The sequence below is a fragment of the Indicator indicator genome, chromosome 31 (assembly GCF_027791375.1).
Source record: "Indicator indicator isolate 239-I01 chromosome 31, UM_Iind_1.1, whole genome shotgun sequence".
Classification (NCBI taxonomy): domain Eukaryota; kingdom Metazoa; phylum Chordata; class Aves; order Piciformes; family Indicatoridae; genus Indicator; species Indicator indicator.
In genome coordinates this window covers 6,952,014-6,975,026 of record NC_072040.1, presented here as the reverse complement: position 1 = coordinate 6,975,026, position 23,013 = coordinate 6,952,014, and the positions used below count along the sequence as shown (strand labels likewise).

Sequence of the window (23,013 nt, the reverse complement as noted above, 5' to 3'; positions counted from 1 at the left end):
TTGGGAGCAATTTGGTGCTCTGCTGAGGTTACCAAGAAGTCACTACTGATTATCATAGCATGTTTCAGGCCATTAGCTTTAGCCTGTGGAAACCACATTTCTCCTGATAACCACTGAGCAGGAATACAATCCTAATAGGATTCCATTGCCACAAATTTGGGCTGGGCTGGGTCTAAATGAGTAAAGTATACTTGAAGTGCTCATCTCAGTGAAATCAGGCATTTCCTGGTATCCTTGTGTTTCAACTTAGTATTCATCAGTTCTGTCTGGTACAGCCCAAACAGTATGAAAAGAGAGGAGTATTTCACTGGACAAGAGACTCCAAATGCTTCATCTCTCTGTGCTTCCCAGTTTTTTCCACTACTGAAAGCTGCAGATAAGAGAGCAGTGTTTATTAGAAACACAAGATCTCAGTCATAGCTGCGAAGCAGACACCAAGGGTAACAACTGGTGTGCAGCAGCTTTTACATTTCTCATGTGGGGAAATTCCAGCACAAAAGTACTGGCAGGCATCTGTCATTTTTAGTGACTAAAATGCCTGTTTTGAAGTTCATTCCTTAAATGTGCCTTCACTAGAGGAAGCAAATGTGGTACATTTTTCCCTCATCTTCTCTCAAAGTTCCCACTGTTGTTGGTGTTCCCCAGAGTCAAGGAAAAAGGCAAAGAGGAGCTGAGGAAAAAGGGCAAGTGAAAGGTGGGGATGGGAAGCAGACATTCTTTCACAAATTTGTTTCACAGAGGATGAAACATTCCCCATCAGGCATGAGAGGAGTTAACTGTAGACCCCAGATCCCCTGCTGGATGTGCAGGGATTGTGGCCTTCAAGGACCTTGAGGCATCTCCAGGTTGCTCTGTGCCTTACCTCTGGAAGACTAGAGCTCTGCATTTCCACTGCAGTGATTTCAGACAGTTCCAGGAACAAGAGAGCATCTGGCCTTTATATATTCAACTTCCCTTTCATCCATCATTTAAATGTTCTAAAACCAATCATTAAGGAGATTATAAGTATTAAATCCTCCATTCTTCCATCAGTAATGTGCTTATTCCTCATAAACCTAATTTGCCCTTGATGTCTCTCTGGTGATAATGTCTCTTAGAAAGAAGAGATAGGAGAAAAGAACAAATAGCTTAGTATTCTGATACATTATTTATAGTCCAGGGCAGGAATTCATAAAAACCTCAAGGGCAATGTTGCACTCCTCCTGCAGTGGGACTGCTGTTGTCTGTTTTGGAACATATTTGCCAAACCATATCAGTGGCAGCCACTACAGGAGTCAAAATAAATGCTGTGGGGTGAGTTAAGAAATCCACCTGAATTCTCAAAATAAATCCAGGATGAGGGAAAGCCCAGCCAGGGGCATGTGTTGCAGTTCCCCTTAAACAGCACTCAAACCACCTCCATCCTTGGCATCTACCAAACGCAGGTCTTCGGTCCAAAGCCATGTGCAGCTCGGTGTGAGCTCCAGCAGTTGTTTTCCTTACATGGATGCACATTCCCAGGGAGTTTGAAGCAGTGGAGGGAAAAGGGCACTGTGTCTCTTGGTGTCACTCACCCAGCTGTGTTTGTAAAAATGACTATTTTTGTAAAGCCCACTTGGATTTCAGCTAAGTGACACTAACTGTGAGGTGCTAACAGCATGACATTTTATATGACTGGTGTTAAAACATTTTCACTTCCAGCAGCTGAACCCCCTAGCAGGAATTTATATTGCCCTATCCCCACAGTGTTTTGGGAGTGCCTGAGTGTGTCCTGTAGAGCGAACAGTTTAATAGTGCATGATTTAATAGTGCCTTAAAATAGTTCCCCAGCTCTGAACAAAAAGCAGAGAGCTGGATTATTTATTGCAAGTCTCAGACTTTCTGTGACAGAGAGGGTGCATGCACCATGAACTCCTCCTGCAGGGAGGTGGAGGGCAGGGCTGGGGTCTGCTCTCACAGCAGGATTCTGCTGGAAGGGACTGCCCACAGCTGTGCCAGCATCTTTCCCCTCTCCCAGCCTGTGTGGGTTGTGTTTAATCAAGCACCCATGTGAACTGGGGGGGGAGAGAGAGAGGCAGGAGGGCAGAGTACTTTGGTGTTATTAACTCTGAATTTTTTGTCATTTAGCTGCCTGACATTTTCCCATGCTCAAAGGAAGTCAGATCTTGACTCATGTTTTCCTACTTAACTGTTTTCCTACATGGAAGCATTGCTGGCCACTAACAACTGACCTCAGGAAAGTTCTCTTAGTGAAATGAACACAGCCCAACTGATCACAAACAGCATGAGCCCTTCAGCTGAGGGATGGGTGACAAGCACAGCAGGCAAGGGCTCTTCCAAAGACCTGCCTAACCCCCTGTGATTGTTTTGCAGACCCAAGGGGCTGGCTCTCCACGTTCCTCACCCAGCCACACGATCAGTCGACCGATTCCAATGCCCATCAGGTCTGCCTCTGCCTGCTCCACCCCAACCCATGCACCTCAGGACTCTCTGACCGGAGTGGGAGGAGATGTGCAGGAAGCCTTTGCACAAAGTAAGTCTCATTAATAGCTTGTCTGGGGTACTCAGAGACTGCTTGAAGAATCTTTATTTCTTGTGGCTGACGACTAAATGATCTTGAGCTATTGAGCTGCGTGCAGTGAAAGCAAGCCAAACAAAAATCTGCAGCAGCTGTCTTTTGCCATTGAAAATCAGCTTCATCAGACTGTGCTGTCAAAGCAAGCAGGTAAGCAGAAACCAGACAATGATGCCAATTAATGACACATTTAGTGGTAAGAGGGAATTTTGATGCACTTAGACCAGTTATCAGTGCTCTGTTGAGCAGAACAAGAATTGTTATTGACCTCAGCAAGGCTATGTCATTGTGCTTGGTTTTAAATAGAGACCTTGCTAGGAACAGGTGAGGCAATCATAGAAGTAGTTCAGATGGAAACAGTTTTTCTAAGTCACCATGTTCTCCTGCTCCAAGAAAGAGGGCTGCAAAATGAGATCAGACTCTTCAGGATCTTAAGCAATTGAGTTCTGGATAATTTCTGTCACACATTTTCCATGGCCTTTGCATAATTTTTGTGTCCTTATATCTGAATGGAACATCTCATGATGCAGCTTGTGATTGTTGTGCCTTGTCCTTTTCCTTTGGGCTTTGGAGAAAGGTTCAGCTAGACTAGACTAGACAGGAATCAAGTCTGGAAGCCTAGATGAATCCTTCCTTTGTGCTTCCAGAAGACTGCTGTAGGCTGCACCATGCCTCTTTCCACTCTTTTATTAAGGAGCAACAAATTGTAAACAGTTTTGAATTTCTAAAGCCAAAGGTTACTATTTTGAATACTAAAGAAAGGAAACAGGCTACATGATCTAAATAAAGAAATATTTCCTCTTTTTCTGATCTTGCTCTCCTAAAATATTTAATAATTGCAATTTTTATTTGAATACTCTTTATTCCCCTTATTTCACTGGTACAAATCAAATATAAGTGGTGCCCTGGAGTTCCTCTGCTACAGTGGAAGCATGTTTGCTTCCAGCAGGCCAGGTCAGCACTCTCCTGCACCTTCCCCTTGATTTTCATGGGAATGGAGTCTATGTTTGTATCTTAAGACAAGGTTGAAGTTAAAATTCAATCAAGAACTTTCTGCTAAAGTGCCAGTCAATTCACCTCTTGAACACAGGCATGATTCTTAGTCCCAGCATAACAGGATATCTCATGTTCTGTGGGAAAAGAAACATGCAAGGCAAATTTTTCTTCTTTCTGGTGTGAAAGAAAAGAAAAAAAAAACCAAGACAGGCAAAAACATGAACCACCAACCCCTATGCTCTTATTGGATGATTTCTTCAGAGATAAGAGAAATAATGTAGTGATCACAATAGCATAATCTATAAATAATACTAAGGCTGCCTCAGGCGAATGCTTTTTAAGTATAAAAATGTCTTCTGTTGAAGAAAAAAAAAAAGGGGCAATGTAAAAAGGTAAGTGAGCCCATTTCAGATTGCTGCATTTGATAAATACCTAGCTTTGTGTTTGCCATGTCCTCTAGATGGGAAGGTCAGACCCAAAGAACTCCAAGCTGGCTGTTCTGTCACATCTTGACATAGGACTTTAGGGGGCAGGTGGGCTGAGGTTTTATGGCTTCATTCTGTGCTGCACCAACAGAGACCTGCCCACATATAACATAATGCAGGCAGGCCATGATTAAAGCTTTCTCTAGCCTTTGCCTTTCTCTCTTGCATAGTGTTTGCAGTAGTTCAGAGAGATTAAATTGGGAAGACTTTAGAGGGGAGGAGGGAGTGGCTGTCTGAGTGTTTGTGTGTGTGTATGTGTGTGTAAAGAGAGAGACTAACTACTTCAATTTTCATTTCAGTAACCAGTTGCTAATGGATATAATAAAAAAGCAGAAAAAAAAAACTTCTTTAGTAGTTGAGGAAGTTTTTTAAATGTATTGGTTTTCATGCAGGCAGTTTTAAAGAATCTGCAGCAGTCAAATCTTGCCAATTCCTGTGAATAATCCAATCTGGAAGATTAGAGGTTCTGTGGGATATATTGATTATTCAGCTGCAATAGGAGCTATGTTTGGGATCTGGGGGAGTTAAGCACTCTCTACCCACAGCCTGCTCCTAGGGTTGGAATATTTCATGCAGCTCACAAGAATCTTTTATGATTGATGGTTGAGGGAATATTGCCAGGTTCAGCAGGGAAGCACTTCTAGATCCATTATTAGAAAGAGTTTGAAAGCTGCCTGGGGCTGTTTAGAGAGGCAATAGTGCTTCCTTTATTAAAAAAAAAAAAAAAAAAAGAGGGAGACAGTAAATTATGGAGTACACAAGAAAGTCCTTGAGCTACAGGAGAGGCTGAGAGGGAGCAGAGAAGAAAAATCCATGTCAGTCTTGATGAGGTCAAGTGTGTTTCTTCAACATTTGCCATAATTATCTGGCAAATACCTGGCAACAATGGTGTCATTAAAGAGAGCTCTGGGAATTTAGAGAAAACACTTCATTTCTTCCTCCTCCCCCACAAACACTGTAAATGAGTCCATGCTGGATTTAATCTTCCAGGCCTGGTCTGCTGGTGTCACCACACAAATGCAGGCTTGATGGCAATGAATAATCTCCACATATCTGGCATTGTGGTTAAATGAAGCATGAGGATAGGCTTCTGCTCCTGCATACACCATAAGTAAATGAGGCCATTCTGCAGAGAACTCTTCTGCACGTGTCCCTCATAAGGACTTTGATACCCTGAATTATCACAATGGCAGCTTTCAACAGGGTCAAAACTGCTTTCAACAGGAAAACATATGCCTGGTGAAGAATGGTAACACTGTGCTTTGTCTGTCTCTTGCTTCAGGTGCAAGGAGAAACTTAAGAAATGATTTGCTGGTGGCAGCAGATTCAATCACCAACACCATGTCTTCTTTGGTAAAGGAACTAAATTCTGGTGAGTGAGGCTAATGGGGTGGGTAGTCATGGACGGATAGTCACCACACTACATCTCACGTGTATGTGGAAAAAGGCAGGAAAATAGAAGCCAACAAAAAAGCAGCTTCTGGAGTACAGCAGTTCTGAAAGCCCTGGAGACAGAGGTGCAGCTGGGTACCGTGAAAACTCTGAAAAGTTTGTTTGCAATTCCACTTGGAGAGGGAGATTCACTCTTGAGAAATGTCATTCAGTGTGGAACACACAGGAACTGTTGTAAAATGCAGTCTGTAGTATTCTCACCAAAATATCCTCCCAAAGCTTCACTGTTCTGTCCCACCACAAGAAGAAAACTCTTAGCTCTGCAGGTATACAGTGTCACAGTACATTAGAGGTTGGAAGGGACTTCCAGAGATCATCAGGTCCAACCCCCCTGCCAAAGCAGGATCACTCAGGGCAGTCCACACAGGAATGCATCCAGGTGGGTTTTGAATGTGTCCAGAGAAGGAGGCTCCACAACCTCTCCGGGCAGCCTGTTCCAGTGCTCCAAGCAATAAACTGTTACTGACTGTGGGGAGGTGGCATTCCAAGTTGGAAAGGCAGAGACGCACTTAGAGAAGCAGGCAAATATCCTTACCCTTGTGGAAGTTAAATGGAACCATGTGTCACCTTCTGCTCCACAGAAGTGGGCAGCGAGACAGAGAGCAATGTGGATTCTGAGTTTGGGAGGACTCATTTTGATGACCTGGTTCCATCCCCCACGTCTGAGAAGGCTTTCCTGGCACAGATCCACGCCCGGAAGCCAGGGTACCTGCACAGCGCGGCTGCCACCGGCTCCCTCCGCAGTGACATGTGGGTACCTGCTCCCTTTGCCTCCTTCAGCTGAAAGCAACCTGCAGCAGGTCGTGTTTTCCTCTCCCTCTCAGCTATGTGGTTACCAAACAAATTCCCAAATCCCAGTGCTGACAGCTTCATGGTTAGATAGTAGTGAGCTCTGTAAGCAATAAAGGCCAGAGCTTAGGCTGCCCTCAGGGAGTCTCACATCCAGCCTGGGACACTCGGGCAGCATGGAGGCTGTGGGACAGCTGTGCTCCCTAATATGTCCTGCAGTCCTATTCCCTGCTTATCTAAGCTGAGGGGCCTGTTGGAGCCCACTGGAAAAAGATAAGTTTTTAAATGAAAAAGACAGAATGCTTTTCCAGAGAATCTTAGAATTGTTTTGGTTGGAAAAGACCTCTAAGATTGGGTCCAGCTGTCAACCTTACACCACCATGCCCACTAAAACACGTCCCAAAGTGCCATGTTTGCACTTTTTAGCACCTCCAGGGATGGTGACTCCACCACCTCCCTGGGCAGCCTCTTCCAATACCTGACCACTCTTCAAGGAAAGACATTTTTCCTAAATATCCAACCTAAACCTCCCCTGGCACAATTTGAGGTCATTTCCTCTCGTCCTATCACTTGATACTGGGGAGAAGCACAGAAGTGATCAACAAAGCAATTTCTTTTTAGAGCCTGAATCAAAGACAACAGGCATCTTTCCAGTTACTGTCAACCTCTTTGTATCAAAATATTGAGAACTCAATATTAACCAAAACTTCCATAGAGCCTTCAGCAGAGTATCCCCCTTGATCTGCTTCATCCATCCACTAGAGCTCTGGAGAGGGGAAACAGCAAAAGTGTTTTTCACTGCCAGGGAAAAACTACCCAATGGGGTTGGACTGAAAGTATTCCAGTCTCCTAATTTTTGAGGAGAGCTTTATTGACTCTGAAGGTCATTCATCTCAGGAGGCTGTTTATTAATAATGTCTTCAGGGTTACAGAAGATGGAGACCCCTACGTCAGAGCAGATGATGAAAACTACGAGAACGACTCCGTCCGCCAGCTGGAGAATGAACTGAAAATGGAGGAGTACCTGAAGCAGAAGCTGCAGGATGAGGCATACCAGGTGGGAGAAGGACACCAGCTGCCCCTGTATCTCCATGATGTAATGGAAAGTAATTGTCAGTTATAAAGAAGGAGCACCTCAATGGTGCCAGCTGTCAAGGATAGTGTCATGTAGTTATCCTGAGACATGTGCTTGGCTTTGGCTCTTTGCACCTTGCAGCTAACTTGTGGTGTTTTGCTGTTCTGTTCCATTTCCTACTTGCAGCACTTGGTAGTCTCTAATGAAAGACATTACTTTCTACTTGCAAAAACAAAGGAAGATGGGGAAATTTCTGCTTAGGGTGTCCTATTGAACAGTGGCCAGGTCAACTATTCTCATTTTGCATCAAACCAGTGGAATTTATTGCAGGCTGTTCCACTGTTTTTCTTCACATGTACACTGCATTCATCTGAACAGCCAAAAAGGAAAGGTGCTGGCAGTAGCTGTCATAATGCGTTTGTATGCTGAAAAAAATCTGCAAGGAGGAACTCCTACTAAGGTTACTGAATGGTAACCTCAGTACCAGTGTGGTGACCATTTTGATGTTATTAAATGTCTCACTTCCTGTGAAAGCAGCACATTTAGAAAAACACAGCATGGAAGATGATTGGTCAAAACCCACTCTTGTTATTTCGTGTCACCTTGTCTCCAGGAAAGATTTTCAAGCTAAACTCTAAGTTAGTGTTTAAAGTACATGCAGAAAACCCAAGATACACAAGTAAATCTGGGACAGGGAACCTCAAAGGAGGCTTCTTTCTCTCCTTTTTTTGGATGCATGTTGTAAATAACAGTGTCTGTACCAGGAAAGCACACATTTAGTGCACAAGTGCTAACAGTGCTTATCCTCCCACACCTGCTGCCAATCGTGTTATTGTTACAGACTGTTGCTGGATGTGTTGTGTAAGACACTTTTCATTGAGTTGATTTTCAGGGTCCATAATAGCTCTGTATATTTCTGGGCTTGTGCATGGCTTCCTTCAGAATAATACACTGCCTGGCTGCTCACTGGCTTAATTTGTCATCTTCTTGTTTTCTATCCCCTGTTACCTACAGGTCAGTTTGCAAAGTTGAGTGCAATATCCTTCTCTCTCCTCTCAAGTAAGTATCACTATAATTTAGAAGACTGTTTGGAATTGATCCTCATAATGGGCATTTCAGTTGCAATGCACCTTGTGTTGCCTGAGCATCTGTGACAATGTTATTTGCTTCCTTTAACCTGTGTTAGGATACCTGGGAATCTCTCTAAATCATTTCTTGTTTTTCCTAGTCCTGCAGACTCCTGTTAAGCCACCCCCACCCTTTTTATCTCCTTCCCTGGGCTTTTCATCCCTGGGGATGATGACAGATATATTAGCCAGTACAAAGAAAACTTAACCAGAAGATAAGGAATCAGATTACATTTCAAGAGACCTGAGTTCAGTTTCTTACAATCCCTTAGTCTTCCTAGGATAACTGAAATAAATCAGTTCTGATGAGACCAGAACATCTACCATAGTGTGTGAAACATGAGTTAGGAAAACATTAAAGAAAGAAATCCACCAGCTGCTTAACCATAGTCTTGTGGAAGTTTAAAATGCCCCAATCCAAAGTGCAATGTACTCAGCTACTGGCTAGAGTCTGGCAATCCAAAGATAAGGCAAGAAGATAAATTTCCTCCTGGCCCATATTTAGGTCATGTTACTTACACGTGCCAACCTCACAGTTGCATCACTGAGTTTAGTGCCAAATTCAGCAGTTGTGCTATTTTTGTGAAGCAGCCTGGTGTTCTGAACTTTTGCCCAGGAAATAGCAGACCACACATTGCCTTCTTGCCTCATCTGAAGCTGCAGGCTCTGCATTTGTGACTTTCTAGAAGGCTGCAGTGCCCTGCTGTGAAGATGGCAGTGAGACAATGTTGTCCCCCCTGCTGTGACAATGAGCCATGGGGTAACAGGGCCAGAAAGAGAGGAGAAATCAAAACAAGGGTCTGACTGGTCTGCAGACTGAGTCTCTTCCTCAAGGCCAGAGCTGAGGGCAACCAAAGGTCAGCTATCAAATAGACACTTCAAGTTGGGCGCAGAGCCATGTTCAGATAAGCAGAAGCAGTGAAGTAGTCTGTGCCACCTTTAACAGGAATTGATGTTGCTAGATTTGATGTGCCACTAGACCTCCTCATTCATGTGGCATTTTCAATAGCAGAGTCTGACCCTGATTCCAGGAGTTTGTAACTTCTGATCACAGTAGAATGTGGATGTTCAAGAGTGGACCTTGTGAAAGCAGCTGCCAGTCTTCAGTGTTGAAAGCTGTTAGGTATTTTTGAAGGATCCATCTCAGTGTCTCTGCCAACTAAAGCAGAGTAAATGGATGTGAAAAGCAAATAAAAGGCAATACCCACAGTACTATAAACATCAAATAACAGCTCATAGAAATTCTCCGAACAGTGCCCCTCAGATTACAATCATTCTCAGTAGCCTTGTTAAAAACGTGAACAGTGTAGAGTTTCCTAAATGTTGACAGCCAGAAGAAAATAACTTTTCTCCTTCCATTTGCTTGCAGCTGTCAGTTATAGATCAATTCATATGAAAAGGAAAATAATCTTTCAGCAAGAACAATGTGTGTACAGCTATGTGTAGCTATGCATCTCCTGTATGCTTTTGGAAGCTTTTGAAACCCTGTCAAAAAGAAATTTTTAAGGCATGGGTGGCCAAGGGTGATGTTTTCCATTGACTGAGTATTGAACCAGGTAGAAAATCTTCAAACTCTGAACCCCCACATCCCTTCAACATTTTGATATGAATGCATTGTTGAATTATTATTTATTCAACTTGCTGGTTTTCCCAGACAAAAGTCTTACTGGGTAACATTTTCACTGGCCACTGACATTTCCAGCCCTTTGCAATGTGGATCTGGCCATTTACAGTTTGGGAAGGATGGGACACAGGATCTGTAGCCCAGGGTCCAAGTCAGGTTACTAGCCCACAGTTAAAGGATGTATGGGTTTCAGATTTGCTGTGCCCACTGCTTAAGGTCACCTTCCCCAGCTGTGATCTGGCCTTTCATTGGCCATAGAGCCCCAAAGACTGCTAGTCAGAGCTGACTGACTGCATTTAAAGCTCATGCACTGTGTTTCATTCCACTCACAGACTTCATGCCAGAAGCTCAGGGAATCACAGGGGTGTAGGTGTGTTGGTTGATTGGACCCTCAGGAGGTCATTTGGTCCAGTCCCACACTTAATGCAGGTCTAGCTCCAACACAAGGCCATGTCAGCCATGGCTTTCTCTAGCAAAGACACTAAAACCTCCACAGATGGAAATTTCAGCACCTCTCTGGGCATCTCTCCCCAATGCAGTGCCACCCTCCTCAAGGCTGGTGGTTTTCTTTTTTTTTTTTTTTTTTTTGGTCCAACATGCACCTCCCAAAATGTGATTTGTCCTTTTTGTGTGCTGCTTCAGCATTGCCAAGAAGATTTTGGCTGTTGACTGATCCTCCTTTGCCACCTCTACTTCAGTCTCAGCTAACCCAGGTTCTTCAGCCTCTTCCTCCTATGTCAGTGATGCAGTGGTGAAGAGGCAGGGTGCAGGCACTAGATGAGCTGCTCAGATCCATAAATCATATTCTGCTAGCACAAACAAATGATCCAGCATCTCCTTTTGGTCTTTTCTGAACAAACACATGAAAAACAGCATTTTATGGACCATGCCTTTTGAAAATAACAGCAGACTGGCAGCACAGTCATTTTCCAAAATGTCTGCTACATTCACTCCCTATTTTTTTTGGTTCTCCTCTTTATTTTTCTCCTTAAATCCTCCTCTTCTTAGCATGTAGGCGTAAAAAAGCTGTAAAGGAGCTGTGACCCAAGCTAACTGGGAAGAAGGAGCTTTAGCTTTGTGAATTTAACTCTAAAATTACCCAAGTGATAGGGATGGGTTTTGAAAATCACTGTTGATAAGTAACAGAAAAGAACCTGTGGATTGTTACCAAAAAAAAAAAGGTCCAGAAACCATTTTATTGCAAAACCATTATATAACAAACCATTTGAGTCTCAATTTGAAATTAATTCTGGCATTTTTGAGATGCTGCAGTGAATTTAGAGCTCTGAGGCTCGTTAGTACTCATTAGTTCATGTATGAAAATCCCTGTCCCAGTGCTGGCTGTGGAACAGAGAGAAGCTTTTAGAGAATTTAGACTAACCCTCCTGCACTCCACCAAGAAAAGTAATTCATCCAGCAAATTCAAAGCAAACCCAAATCCTTAGCAGTACTCTCAGGACATCTTCACCCATCCAGTGTTTCACAAGCCATTCTAATTTCCCTCTCATGGTTTTATAATGATACCATCAAGAAATATGAGATGTGCCTTTATTTATATAACCCTGAAATGGATTCAATAAAAATGGGTCTCGAGCAGCTGAGGACTGACCTCCTCCATGCCTTTCATTTGCATTTCTTGGCTGAATTGTGAAGAGCAAAATGTTCCTTTATTAAGATTTGCAAATCCCTTTGCAGACTTAAGCATTACAGATGGGGTGTCTGGTGTTTAAAAAACAACTCATTTAAAATGTACCTCAGATTTTTTTTTTTTTATGAACCTCTCATTAGACTTGCAGTGCAGGTTTCCCTTCCATTCATCCACCAAATGTTAATGCTAGGTCTTTTTTAACTGCCTGGCACAAGGAGATGGCAAATTAAGACCATCATACCATTTGGGATGCTTAGGTGTTAAGGAATTGGAGGCATTTGAGTGTGAATAATTAATACAATCAAAGGGTGTCAGGAAGGAGGAGCAGCAAGCTAAACTACCTGACCTTTCTCCATTCATTGGCTTTAATGTAACTCTTTTTTTTTTCTTTTTGGTGAATTAATTTACATTTCTTCTCTCATCTTGTAGACCAGCTTTATACCTGACATGAATTGGTGTCAGTAGGGTTTGGTCATTTATGCTCTTATTAGCAGCTGGTACACAATGTGAATTGGGTTTTCTGTCTGAGGTAGTTCAAGAGAAACAAGGTCAGCTCCTTACCTCTGACAGGATATGGAGATGCACCAAGGAGAGGTTGGGGCACCAGCAGATGAGGCTATGTACAAGCTATAGCAGCAGAATCATCCTTTTGAGGAACTGCATTTCTTTTTAGACAGGAAAATCTACCTGAGTAGATTCAGATTGGATCTTAGGAAGTTTTTCCACCATGAGGGTGGTGAGACACTGGAACGAGTTGCCCAGGGAGGTGGTAGAAGCCTCATCCCTGGAGGTTTTTAAGACCAGGCTGGATGTGGCTCTGAGCAACCTGATGTAGTGTGAGGTGTCCCTGCCCATGGCAGGGGGGTTGGAACTGGATGATACTTGAGGTCCCTTCCAACCCTAAAAATTCTATGATTCTATGAGTATGTAAATGAAGGGTGAGACTTACACCTTAGGAGAAGCTCCTGATGGTGACTCTTAACTAAGAGACTGTGCACAAGGGGAATAATCCATAGCTTGGCTACTGATAATGAACAATATGGAAGGGTAAAAGGGAAGGAAAACTGGGAATTCCTGCAAATCTGTTAGTGCAGAGCCAGTTACCCCAGGGTCCCACAGCAGAGTCTTCTCATCTGTGCTCTAAGGGTTCCCAGTGTCCTGTGAGTTTCTGTTTGCAGCTCCCAGTGCTGTGGCTCCCCCACGTAGTATTTTCACGTTTTTAGCTCTTTCGGGGATACCTGCAGGAATTGGTCAGCTCCTCTTTTTTTTCCTCTCAATAAAGCAGCAGGCAGAGGCTTTACTTGCTCTGCCCGTGTGGGTGCAGCATCTTAAACCAGCCCCTCTTTTAAAAACCTCCCTTCACCATTCCTCAACAGGCAAGCTGCAGTCAGACAGACAACGAGAGCTACGTGAGAACTGACGATGAGGAGAGCTGCAGTCGCACAGACGACGAAGGAAACTCAGCTGCGGACTTGACCGAAGAGTGGAACCAAGAGGTGCAGCGTCTCTTGACACACAAAAAAAACAACAAAAAAAATAATCCCATGACTAAGTTCTGAGGACTGTAGCACAGTACTTTTTGTTCTAAGAGTTGTAGTTTGTAGGTGTGTGTTTTTTGACAACAAGACTTCTGTTTCAAGCTGACTTACATTAGCTACATCTTCTGTAACATGGCTCATTACCGGCGAAGCAAACAGACTGACGTAGGTGCTGCTGTTACGAGGGATGGCAGTGTTAATTACTCACACAAACCCTTTGCACATGATATTGAACCTCTTCAGTTTACAATGACAATACTGTTTATAGGTAGACATTTGATTTCTGAATACTTTGAGGTTTTAGTAGATTGGTTTACTTACACGCTGTACATTTTGGGTTGCTTTTTTTTTTCCCCCCCCCCACAGGAGAAGTAAAAAAAAAAAAAAAAAAAAGCTACAAATTATGCATTTAACACTGAATGGTTATACTCCTGAGTGTATATATCTAGTAGCCCCCCCAAAAAAACCCACAAAACAAAGTACCAGACTATATTTGCAATTTGTTTGCAAGTCTTTAAATTAAGACTTATACAAAATGTACTAAAATAGTAATAATAATAATATAATGAATAATATTAATAACCATTAAAAAAAAAACAACACTCTCTAATTTAGGGCTAATGTGTAACTTAGGAATGTTTCTTTCAAAATAATCTTAACAAATCAGCCATAGAAGTTAGTGTAAATATTTTTTTTCCAAATAGATATCATATACAAAAGGTGACATTCAAATGATATAGAATCTAGTTTTTAAATCAGCACAGATCTTCTTAAAACTGTGAACTATGTTTTGAAATACTCGTTGCTAAAGCTGTTTATAAACCACAGGTGCCATAAGATCCCTGAACTGACTGACGTTATGTATAATCCTCCATGGTATTGTTTCATTGATGTTTTAGCTTTAGTGAGCATGTGTTCAACAAACTGCCTCTTTCCATCTCTCTCTCTGCCCCTCCTCCTCTCCCCCTCCTCCATTATGTTAATTTCGAGGCCTTCAGCTTTAAATGTACAGGCTTAAAAGTGCGCTTGCAACTGTTCTCTTTTGATTTCCGAATGTGTATTGCCTTAGCCAGCCACCAGATGTTCTGCATGCACTCTTGGAAATGTGTGGTGAGACTCTTTGGGAGCTGGATTGGAGACGTAGCTGTCAGAGAGAGAAGCACAAGACAAGCGGTGGATGTTTCGACAGGACAGGCACACAGTTACAGAAGGGGAGTTTTGTCCAGCTTGGTATTGTTTGGAGTATAAAGGTATTTCAGGAGAAAGGGAACTTACCTGGCTGGTTTGGGTTAGGCAGTGAGACTGCTAGCTAGAGAGTGTTCACTCTGCTGGGACTACAACCCTGCAGGTAGTGCTGAGTAGGGACACAAACTGGCTGTGATGTCCTCCCCAGGGCATAGTGCTTGGAAATAGGGATGACACCTGCACAGCAGTGCAGAGAGAAGTGAGAGCTAGGCCAGGAGCAGCTGGACCAGGAGCCAGGCAGTAGCCCAGGGCAGTGTTACACACAGCCCTCCTGAGCTGTGCAGTGTGTTAGCTCTGTGCTGAGGGAGTTCTACTGCCCTGATACAGCCTAGTGGATTCCAGTGTCTGGCTGACCTGAAGCGACACTGCCTGACTGCCCTGCAAACAGTAGCATTTCATACAGATATTCCCCACCAGCACAGGTTTGCCTACAGCAAGTGGTGAGATGCCCATCTGCAGCAGGGTCAGAGGGTTTGTCTGTCCTCGCTGGCATGGTGACGTGGATGTGTGCTGCTGTGTGTCCCTGAGACTGCTCTGTAGCTCGACCCAGTAAGTCTGGTTGTTTGCATGCACTCTTGAGGCTCGTGGCTGTTTCCCTGGGCACTATGTGTTAGGGAATGAGTATCTGTATGAAAGAGCTGCTGCCATCTTTCACTTTCATGTTGTATTAGTGCGTGTGCAGATCTCTCGTCCGCATCTCCTTGCTTATCTGGCTTGCTCTCAGACATCCAAATGCACACTAAGGCATCTGGGTATCCTCGTGGAAGCTTTTCATTTGTGCAATCACTGGTCTTTGCTCCTGGGGTATGTGCTGTCCTGGCAAGGCAGGCACCATATCCTCCGATGCCCCCTCCTCCAACCTCCTCTCAGGAATGGGTGAGCCTCCACTAGTGCCTAGCACTCCACATTTAAAGCTACTCCGCTGAAGCTGTAGATGTTGCTGTCAGCTCAGGATTCCAGGCAAGCATTTCCTGAACAGAGATAAAACAAGCTAGAACACAGCTACATCCAATGGCTGACTAATTCAACCCATGTCATGTTTAACTGTACCCAGAGTAATAGATCTCTCCCCTCACTTCAATGTCTGCGTTCTCATCATTGCTCTGCTTAAAATAGATGCAACAGAGTAAATCCATTGCAAGGGCTTCCAGATTAGGAGTAAGGAAAAAAGTCAACAGATCAAGCACCTTCCTCTCAGGCTGGCTGTCAACAAGGTGATCCCCAGCAGAGCTCTGGGTCCCTTATGCCCTGGAGCTATGAGATGAAGCACCTCTTTCCTACTTGGCTCTCCAAATATCTGTTTTAAGCATTTTCCAACTGTTAAGCTGGCTGCATTTGCACCCAGCTGGTCTTTGTCTGCTTGTTGAATATTATTTTGGTTGTGGTTTGAGGTCATTAAAATAAATAGAGTTACTGAAAAGGTGCCTGGTATGGGGCCTTTTCTTAACTAGCAATGGCCCACCACAGCAGTCAAAACTCTGGGTGGTTTTACTGTCACTGGAGGGAAACCAGTGGTTTGGAATCAGGAGACAGGGATGTGAAGGTGTATAAGGTCCTTGAATGTCCAAAGCGAAGGTGGAGAATGGGTTGTCTGTAAGTAGTAATGTTAAACTAAACTGCATAAAAAGGTGTGTGGCCTTTGTTGTGATATAATATGTATTTTCTTATATGCATGAGCCAAATTGTTGCATCATAATTCACCACAAGTGTGTCTGCCTTTACTTTCAGTCATCTTCTCCCATCCTTATTGGTTCTTGGCAATTACTGTAGATAGACCTTGTAAATATTGCAACCTCAGGTTGCTGTAACCACCTTGGTTCAATTCAGCAGAGGGAGCTTTGAACAACGAGCACTCCACTGTGTCCTGAAGCCAAAAGGGCATTTTTACCTTTGAACCAAAAAAAAAAAAAAAACCAAACCACAAACAAACAAACAAAAACAAAACACAAAGAAAAAAAGAAAAACAAACAGTATGAAGAGATACATCTTGAGGCTACTAAACTGTAAGGCATTTTTAAAACTACTGTACTTGACACCACTTGAGACAGATCCAGAGGCACTGAAGATGTCACGATATCCATTGGTATTGTAACAGAACTGCTATTGTATGGGGTTTTTGTATTGCTGTTAAGTATTGTTTTGTGTGTGTGTGTTGGAACCTACTGGGGACATGTTATATTTTGAAGTGATTAAACTATTTAATTGTGTGTCTATATTTTGGAATGGAATTATTTCTTCATTAAAAAGATTTTTAAAAGTAATTGATGGAGCGTCATGTTTGTGGCTTCTTTTGGTCTTGGAGGTCCTGATCAGAGAGCTGGAGCACCTCTCCTAGGAGGACAGGTTGAGAGAGTTGGGGCTATTCAGTCTGGAGAAGAGAAGGCTCTGAGGAGACCTTATTGTGTCTTTCCAGTATCTTAAGGGGGCCTACAAGAAAGCTGGGGAGGGACTTTTTAGGGTGTCAGATAATAATAGGACTAGAGGAAATGGAAAAAGAATAGAAATGAGTAAATTCAGATTGGATGTTAGGAAGAAGTTTTTCACCATGAGGGTGGTGAGACACTGGCACAGGTTGCCCAGGGAGGTGGTGGAAGCCTCATCCCTGGAGGCTTTTGAGGCCAGGCTGGATGTGGCTCTGAGCAACCTGCTGTAGTGTGAGGTGTCCCTGCTCATGGCAGGGTGGTTGGAACTGGATGATCCTTGAGGTCCCTTCCAACCCTGACTGATTCTATGATTCTGTGATTCCGTGGAGCCCAAGCAGCAGCTTTTTCCAGTAGGACAGGAAAACATGCCCTAGTGGCACAGTGATTGTGACATGTGAGTAGTCTGCTTCACTCACACTGTCTCCTCCATCTCTGTGCAAGAGAACTCCTCCCACCATTTTCCCCAGTACTTTGAACATGGTACCAAGCAGCACCTCCTTTCAGGGGCTCAAGCAACTGCTTCTTTCTTCCTTTCTGAAGGCTCTATATCTTTGGCAGTTCCACAGTCTGAAAATGCAGTTCCCCTGTCTGTAAAACATCTCCCCCTCCTTCCACTTAGCAGCAGTGAAAACCACCTGAAGCAGAGACACCTGACAAGGTGCCTGGTACAGATCTATGAGGTGCTCAGGAACCTAAACTATCTGCAGTGCTATAATTTTTCTCACCCCCCTGTGTTACTCTCTATACTTAGAACAAGAAAACCCTTGGAAGAGGAACATTTTAATGGCTTTACCATACACAGTTAACACATCATCGTTTATTGCAGAAGGACATGAAGTCTGTTTTTCCCACTGCACTCCTAAAATGTCTTTCCATGTCAGGTGCTGGCAATTACAACTGGTTGCTAACCTAAAAGAGCACAGAGTTGCAAAGCAGGAGCTCTTACTTAAAGCAACAAGTTTGTGTCACAGAATCACAGAATGTTAGGGACTGAAAGGGACCTCAAGAGGTCATCAGGTCCAACCCCCCTGCCAGAGCAGGATCACCGAGGGTAGTCTGCACAGGAATGCATCCAGGTGGGTTTGGAAAGTCTCCAGAGAAGGAGACTCCACAACCCCCCTGGGCAGCCTGTTCCAGGGCTCTGTCACCCTCACTGTAAAGAAGTTTCTCCTCATGTTGAGGTGAAACCTTCTGTGTTCAAGTTTGTATCCATTGTTCCTTGTCTTGTTACAGTGCACCACCGAAAAGAGAGCAGCTCCATCCACTTGACCCCCACCCCCCAGATACCTCCAAGCATGCCAAAGATGGTCAGCAGGCAGTGCCCAGCTGTGTTTTCTGCGCTGGTGGCCCTCCACAGGGCAGGTTGTTGAGGGTGTGATGCTCACCCAGGGTGACAGCCCTTGGTAGCAAATGCCCTGCAGCCAGCCAGCACAGACCGTGTCCCTGGCAGCTCAGTGCAGCCAAAATGTGCTCAGCTCTGCACACGATGTTTCAGACTGGAGAATTAATTACACTGAGGTGGGTCTGGTAGAAGGACAGCAGTAGCAGCACACCAAAAATATCCTCTGTCTGCTCACCACATATCCCAGTATCTTGGGAAGCAGATAAAGCCCTGTCTGCTCTCTCCTCCTTCAACACTGAGTGCTGTGGTAACCTATAAATCAGCAGGGTTTATTTGCCCTAATTCCCCTGTCTGCATGGTAATGTTCTTCAATAAAGAAGATCATTTTACACTGTAAATTATTTGCCAGATCTGCTGAACTTTGCCTCCACAGTCCCAGTCCAAATTCATATCCTCAGGATTGTAATATATGATGACATATCATCAGCTCCTGAGGATAACTCTGTTTTATCCATGCATAATCCCAAATTGATGTATTCCTTCCTAAGCCACAATCATCCCAGGGCCTTTGGGGAACAAAAGAGACAGTGAAAACTAATTTATAGGCAAAAGCTGTTTTCCTCTTTACCTCTTGGTTACCCTAGCTACTTTCTGCTCCCCACAAATAAAACAGACTTATATGGGAAGAAAGAAATTAGTTCCATTTGCAAAAGGAGATAAAAATATTAAAATTAAAAATAACAAAAATAATAAAATTATAAACATAATTTAAATGAAATGAGTAAAGTACTCTTTAGATCTGGCAAGTTGGCACCTTGGCTGCATCAGTGCTGAACTAGGTGACTGAAAGCATCTGGAATTTTCTAAAAGCACCTGGGAGTTTCATTCAGCAGCACACAGATCTGTGGCTGCACTTCCAAAATTTGCTTGGGCGGCCTGCTGCTCAGCAGCTGTGGATTCCCCTTGCAAGGAGCCCTTAGTTCTGGGAGAAATCCTTCAAGAGAACACTGCAGAAACACAAAGCTGAAACTATCACAGAAACAGACTAAGTGGGGTGGGAAGAGAAATCTCCTCTATTGTTACACGAAACAAAAATGCCTTGAAGAATTTCCTATGCTTAGGATCATCCTGTCTAATATCCCAGATAATCCCCAGATTAAGGATTCCCCCTTGCTTGCTTCTGAGTGATTGCCACCAGTTAAATTGTCTGGGGATTAGGATGGCTATCCACACTGCCAGCACAGCACCAATGTGCCTCTGGCTGCAAAAGGCAGAGCAGCACAATTAGGCTGTGACTCTCACCAGCTTTCCATTCCTCCAAGAGGGATATGAGCCAGTGATGAACAGGTCCCAGACCCTTTCAAGGGTCTGCAGAACAAGTCTTGGGAGGAGCAGCTGGGGGAACTGGGATTGTTTAGTCTGGAGAAGAGGAGGTTCAGGGTAGACCTGCTTGCTCTTTACAACAAACTGAAAGGAGGCTGGAGAGAGGTAGGTGTTGGTCTCTTCTCCCAAGTGATTAGCAACAGGATAAGAGGAAATGGTCTCAAGTTGTACCAGGGGTGGTTTAGGTTGGATATTAGGAAAAATTTCTTTACTGAAAGAGTGCTCAGGCATTGGAAAAGGCTGCTGGGGTGTGTGGGAGGGTGGTGGAGTCACCATCCCTGGAGGTGTTCAAAAACTATGTAGAAGTGGCACTCTCAGGACATGGTTTGGTGGGCACGGTGGTGTTGGGTTGACAGTTGGACTAAATGATCTTAAAGGTGTCTTCCAACCCAAACAATTCTGTGTTTCCACCATTTCTGAGAGCCCACAAGTTTTCTGGAGTTTTCCAGAAAAAGCTGGGTTGGGGAAGGAACCTGCCAGGACAAGGCTTAGGGGAGCAGGGGGATCATGCAGCCACATCAGGCTGACTTTTGAGGTAAGATGGTTAATGCAGCTTGGAGATAGTAAGACCAAGAAGGCAATGTGAAGGCATAGTTGCTTTTCCATGTCTTTGAAGGAAATGGAAAGGGAGGTGACAGCACATTTTGTCCCCCAGTACCCAAGGCTGCACAGTGTGGTTTGCTGTTTAATTTCCCACTAGCAAATTAATTTCTTCACGAGTTACATTTTCCCAGAGCACTCAGCAGTGGCCAGATGGCAGATGTGTGAGGGCTGCTGCTCGTTATGCTAATTGTCAGCCGAGAAGGCCTCCCAGTGAATGTTTCTCCTCCTCTGTTACAGCCCAGCCCTGCCTGCAGCCTGAGTGCTCCTCCAGAGCAGCGCAGCCTCCAGGTGTGTGCTCTGAGTGGGTTTATTATTACTGCTAGGTTCAGTCGCAGCATTTTTGGTACATTCCTGTCTAAAAACTATGGGTGGAAGTGGTTTCCTGTCTGGGGATGTGGGGGTGCATCCCTGCTTTTCTCAGCCTTTGGTCTTTGCACTCAGACCTCTGGGCAGGAGGCTTCCCTGCTCCTCCACCACCTGCACCTCGTCATGGTCACAGCAGGGGAGGCTGCTTCTCACCTGCACAAACCTTTGCCCTTGTTATTGTTGCTGGCAGGCCAGGGTGAAGCAGGATTTGCCAGAAACCTCCTCCAAAGCTGTTCAGCACTGCCTCAGGGATCCAGGGCTGCTCCTGGCCTGGGAAGCACATCTCTCACCCTTGGTGAGTATCTCTCTCTCCATCCTCCTGTCCCACTTCCCACAAGAGCTGCTGTGGGGCCCCACCTGCATGTTCTCCTGGGTGGGATCTCTGGCTCAGGTCAACAGGTTTCTTTAGGACATCCAAACTCTTTTCTGGTTTTACTGAAAACATTTGTACCCCACTGCCCCACAGACTTACCTGTTCTGCACCCCTTGCTGTTACCCAGCCCAATTACACTTCCTTTTTTTAAATTTGTTTAACTTTGTTGGGTTTTGATGTGTACTGACAGTAGCTTTAAATCTCCAGTGGTGCTATGCACATAACATTGCTTCTCTCAGTAGGAATTAGGTGCTTAGAAAGCCTTGAAGATCTCCACTTTTGTCTCCCCACTTTTTACATCTGCCTTCACGTGAAGAAACAAGAGCTTGCAGGCTCTGTAAGCACAGCTTTTATCACCATATGTATTATGAATGTGCATCTAAACATAGGAACCCCCCAGCAGACCTCAGCTCTGAAAAGCCACCCATTGCCTCTCTACAAAGCACCAAGGTAGTATTTCAGTGTTTTTGAATGACACTGTGTGCTCTCCAGAGCTGGTTTTGCATTTGTTACCTATAACTGAGCTGGCTTTACATTTGTTACCTATAACTCAACCCTCAGCCCCTTTGCCCAGTGCCCCTCACAAGTCCCAGGCAGAACAAAGAGCTCAAGCCCTGTTTGTTTCAGCTGAAGGGTTGATATTGGAGCTGTTGCAGATGGTAATTAGTCCTGGAGGGAGCACTGCTTCCAGGGAATCCTCTCATCAATGGCTCTGAGTCACACACTCACTGGAGGACACTTCACCAAAAGCATATTTTCTGCTACATTTTGGATCCAAGCTCTCACAGATTAATTGAGTTCATGTACAAATGCAAGGAGGAGGAAGGCAGAACACCCTCCTGAGGTCGCAGTTGTGAGAAATGGATGCAGAAAGGCACCTGCTTGCCAATTAAAAACTGGGTTTAGAGAGATTATACCAAGTCTGCCCAGCTCTAGCATTGATTGTTTGTTTGGCAAAGTGATAATCAACAGAAAAATTAACGGGGTTGGCTGCATGTTGGGGTTACCAAGGGTGATAGTGCCTGGAAGCAGAAAAATTCAATTGTCATGTGTTTAGTTGGGGATTCATCACTTAAACTAAAGGGAGCAGATCTAGAGGACTGACACTGAATGAAAACCAGATCAGTGGTTAGGTAGCTATTGAGTGGGCAGCTTCTGCTTTCCTTGGGAAGCAATTCTTTATTCCTTTTCCATGTTGAGCTGCTGGGAGTGATATATCTCATCTGCTCAGCTAATGCTGCTGAGTGGCAGGTGATTTCCCTGCCAGGAGGACACAGCAGGCTCACTCCTGCCATGGCTGGGCCATTAGGTACAGCTGAGGTACAGCAGGCAGAAATTTACCCTAATAGCTCTCTTAAGTTGAGAGCAGGACTGCATCTGGTCAACCCTTTAATAAAATGTGATGAATACCCATGGGGGTGGTCTCTCTGGTAGCTGAAACCTTTTCCAAGATGGGAATAATGTTGATGTGTTCAGCCACCTAACAGATGAGACAGCAAAGCTAGTGGCCTTGTCCAAAAAGCATGAGCCAGCCTAGTTCTGGAGTGAGGGTTCACACTGACTTGTGTGATAATTCAGAGAGCAAGAGCCCTTGGATCAGATCCTTCCCTACAGACTCTCTGCACAGTAATGATATTTATTGTCTCACCTCTGAGTATAGAACTTGCTCTGGAGTTTCAGGGGTGAATTCTGGCAAGTTTGGGCCAACCCAGCACTTCCCTTCATCTAGTTTCCCACAGAGGCATGAGGATGGGTCTTTATCTGTATAAACCTAATTATGTTCCCACAGCCTCAAAACTGACAGCTAAATTACTGTGCCAGGATTCTCACAGAACAAAGCTTAACCAGAAGTGTTGCAGCTTGATTTGTTGGGCCAGCAGTCTGAAAAGAAAGATTGTTATGTAAATTTAATTTGGAAATTATTAGCAGGATTGGTGCTGTAGAACAGAATCTTTTTTTTTTTTTTTTTTTTTTTCTTCTTTTTAAAGGG

The 23,013-nt window shown here is 44.2% G+C and overlaps 1 protein-coding gene across 1 annotated transcript in view; it reads left to right on the top strand.

Moving 5' to 3' along the window:
• Positions 1-13,309, top strand: part of DTNA (dystrobrevin alpha) — an 84,186-nt gene extending 70,877 nt beyond the window's left edge. Inside the window, exons 19-23 of the mRNA XM_054394660.1 lie at positions 2,353-2,512; positions 5,318-5,407; positions 6,069-6,237; positions 7,201-7,333; positions 13,127-13,309. Coding sequence (XP_054250635.1) covers positions 2,353-2,512; positions 5,318-5,407; positions 6,069-6,237; positions 7,201-7,333; positions 13,127-13,309 — 735 coding nt within the window. The remainder of the gene's footprint in view (positions 1-2,352; positions 2,513-5,317; positions 5,408-6,068; positions 6,238-7,200; positions 7,334-13,126) is intronic.
• Positions 13,310-23,013: the final 9,704 nt, after the last annotated feature.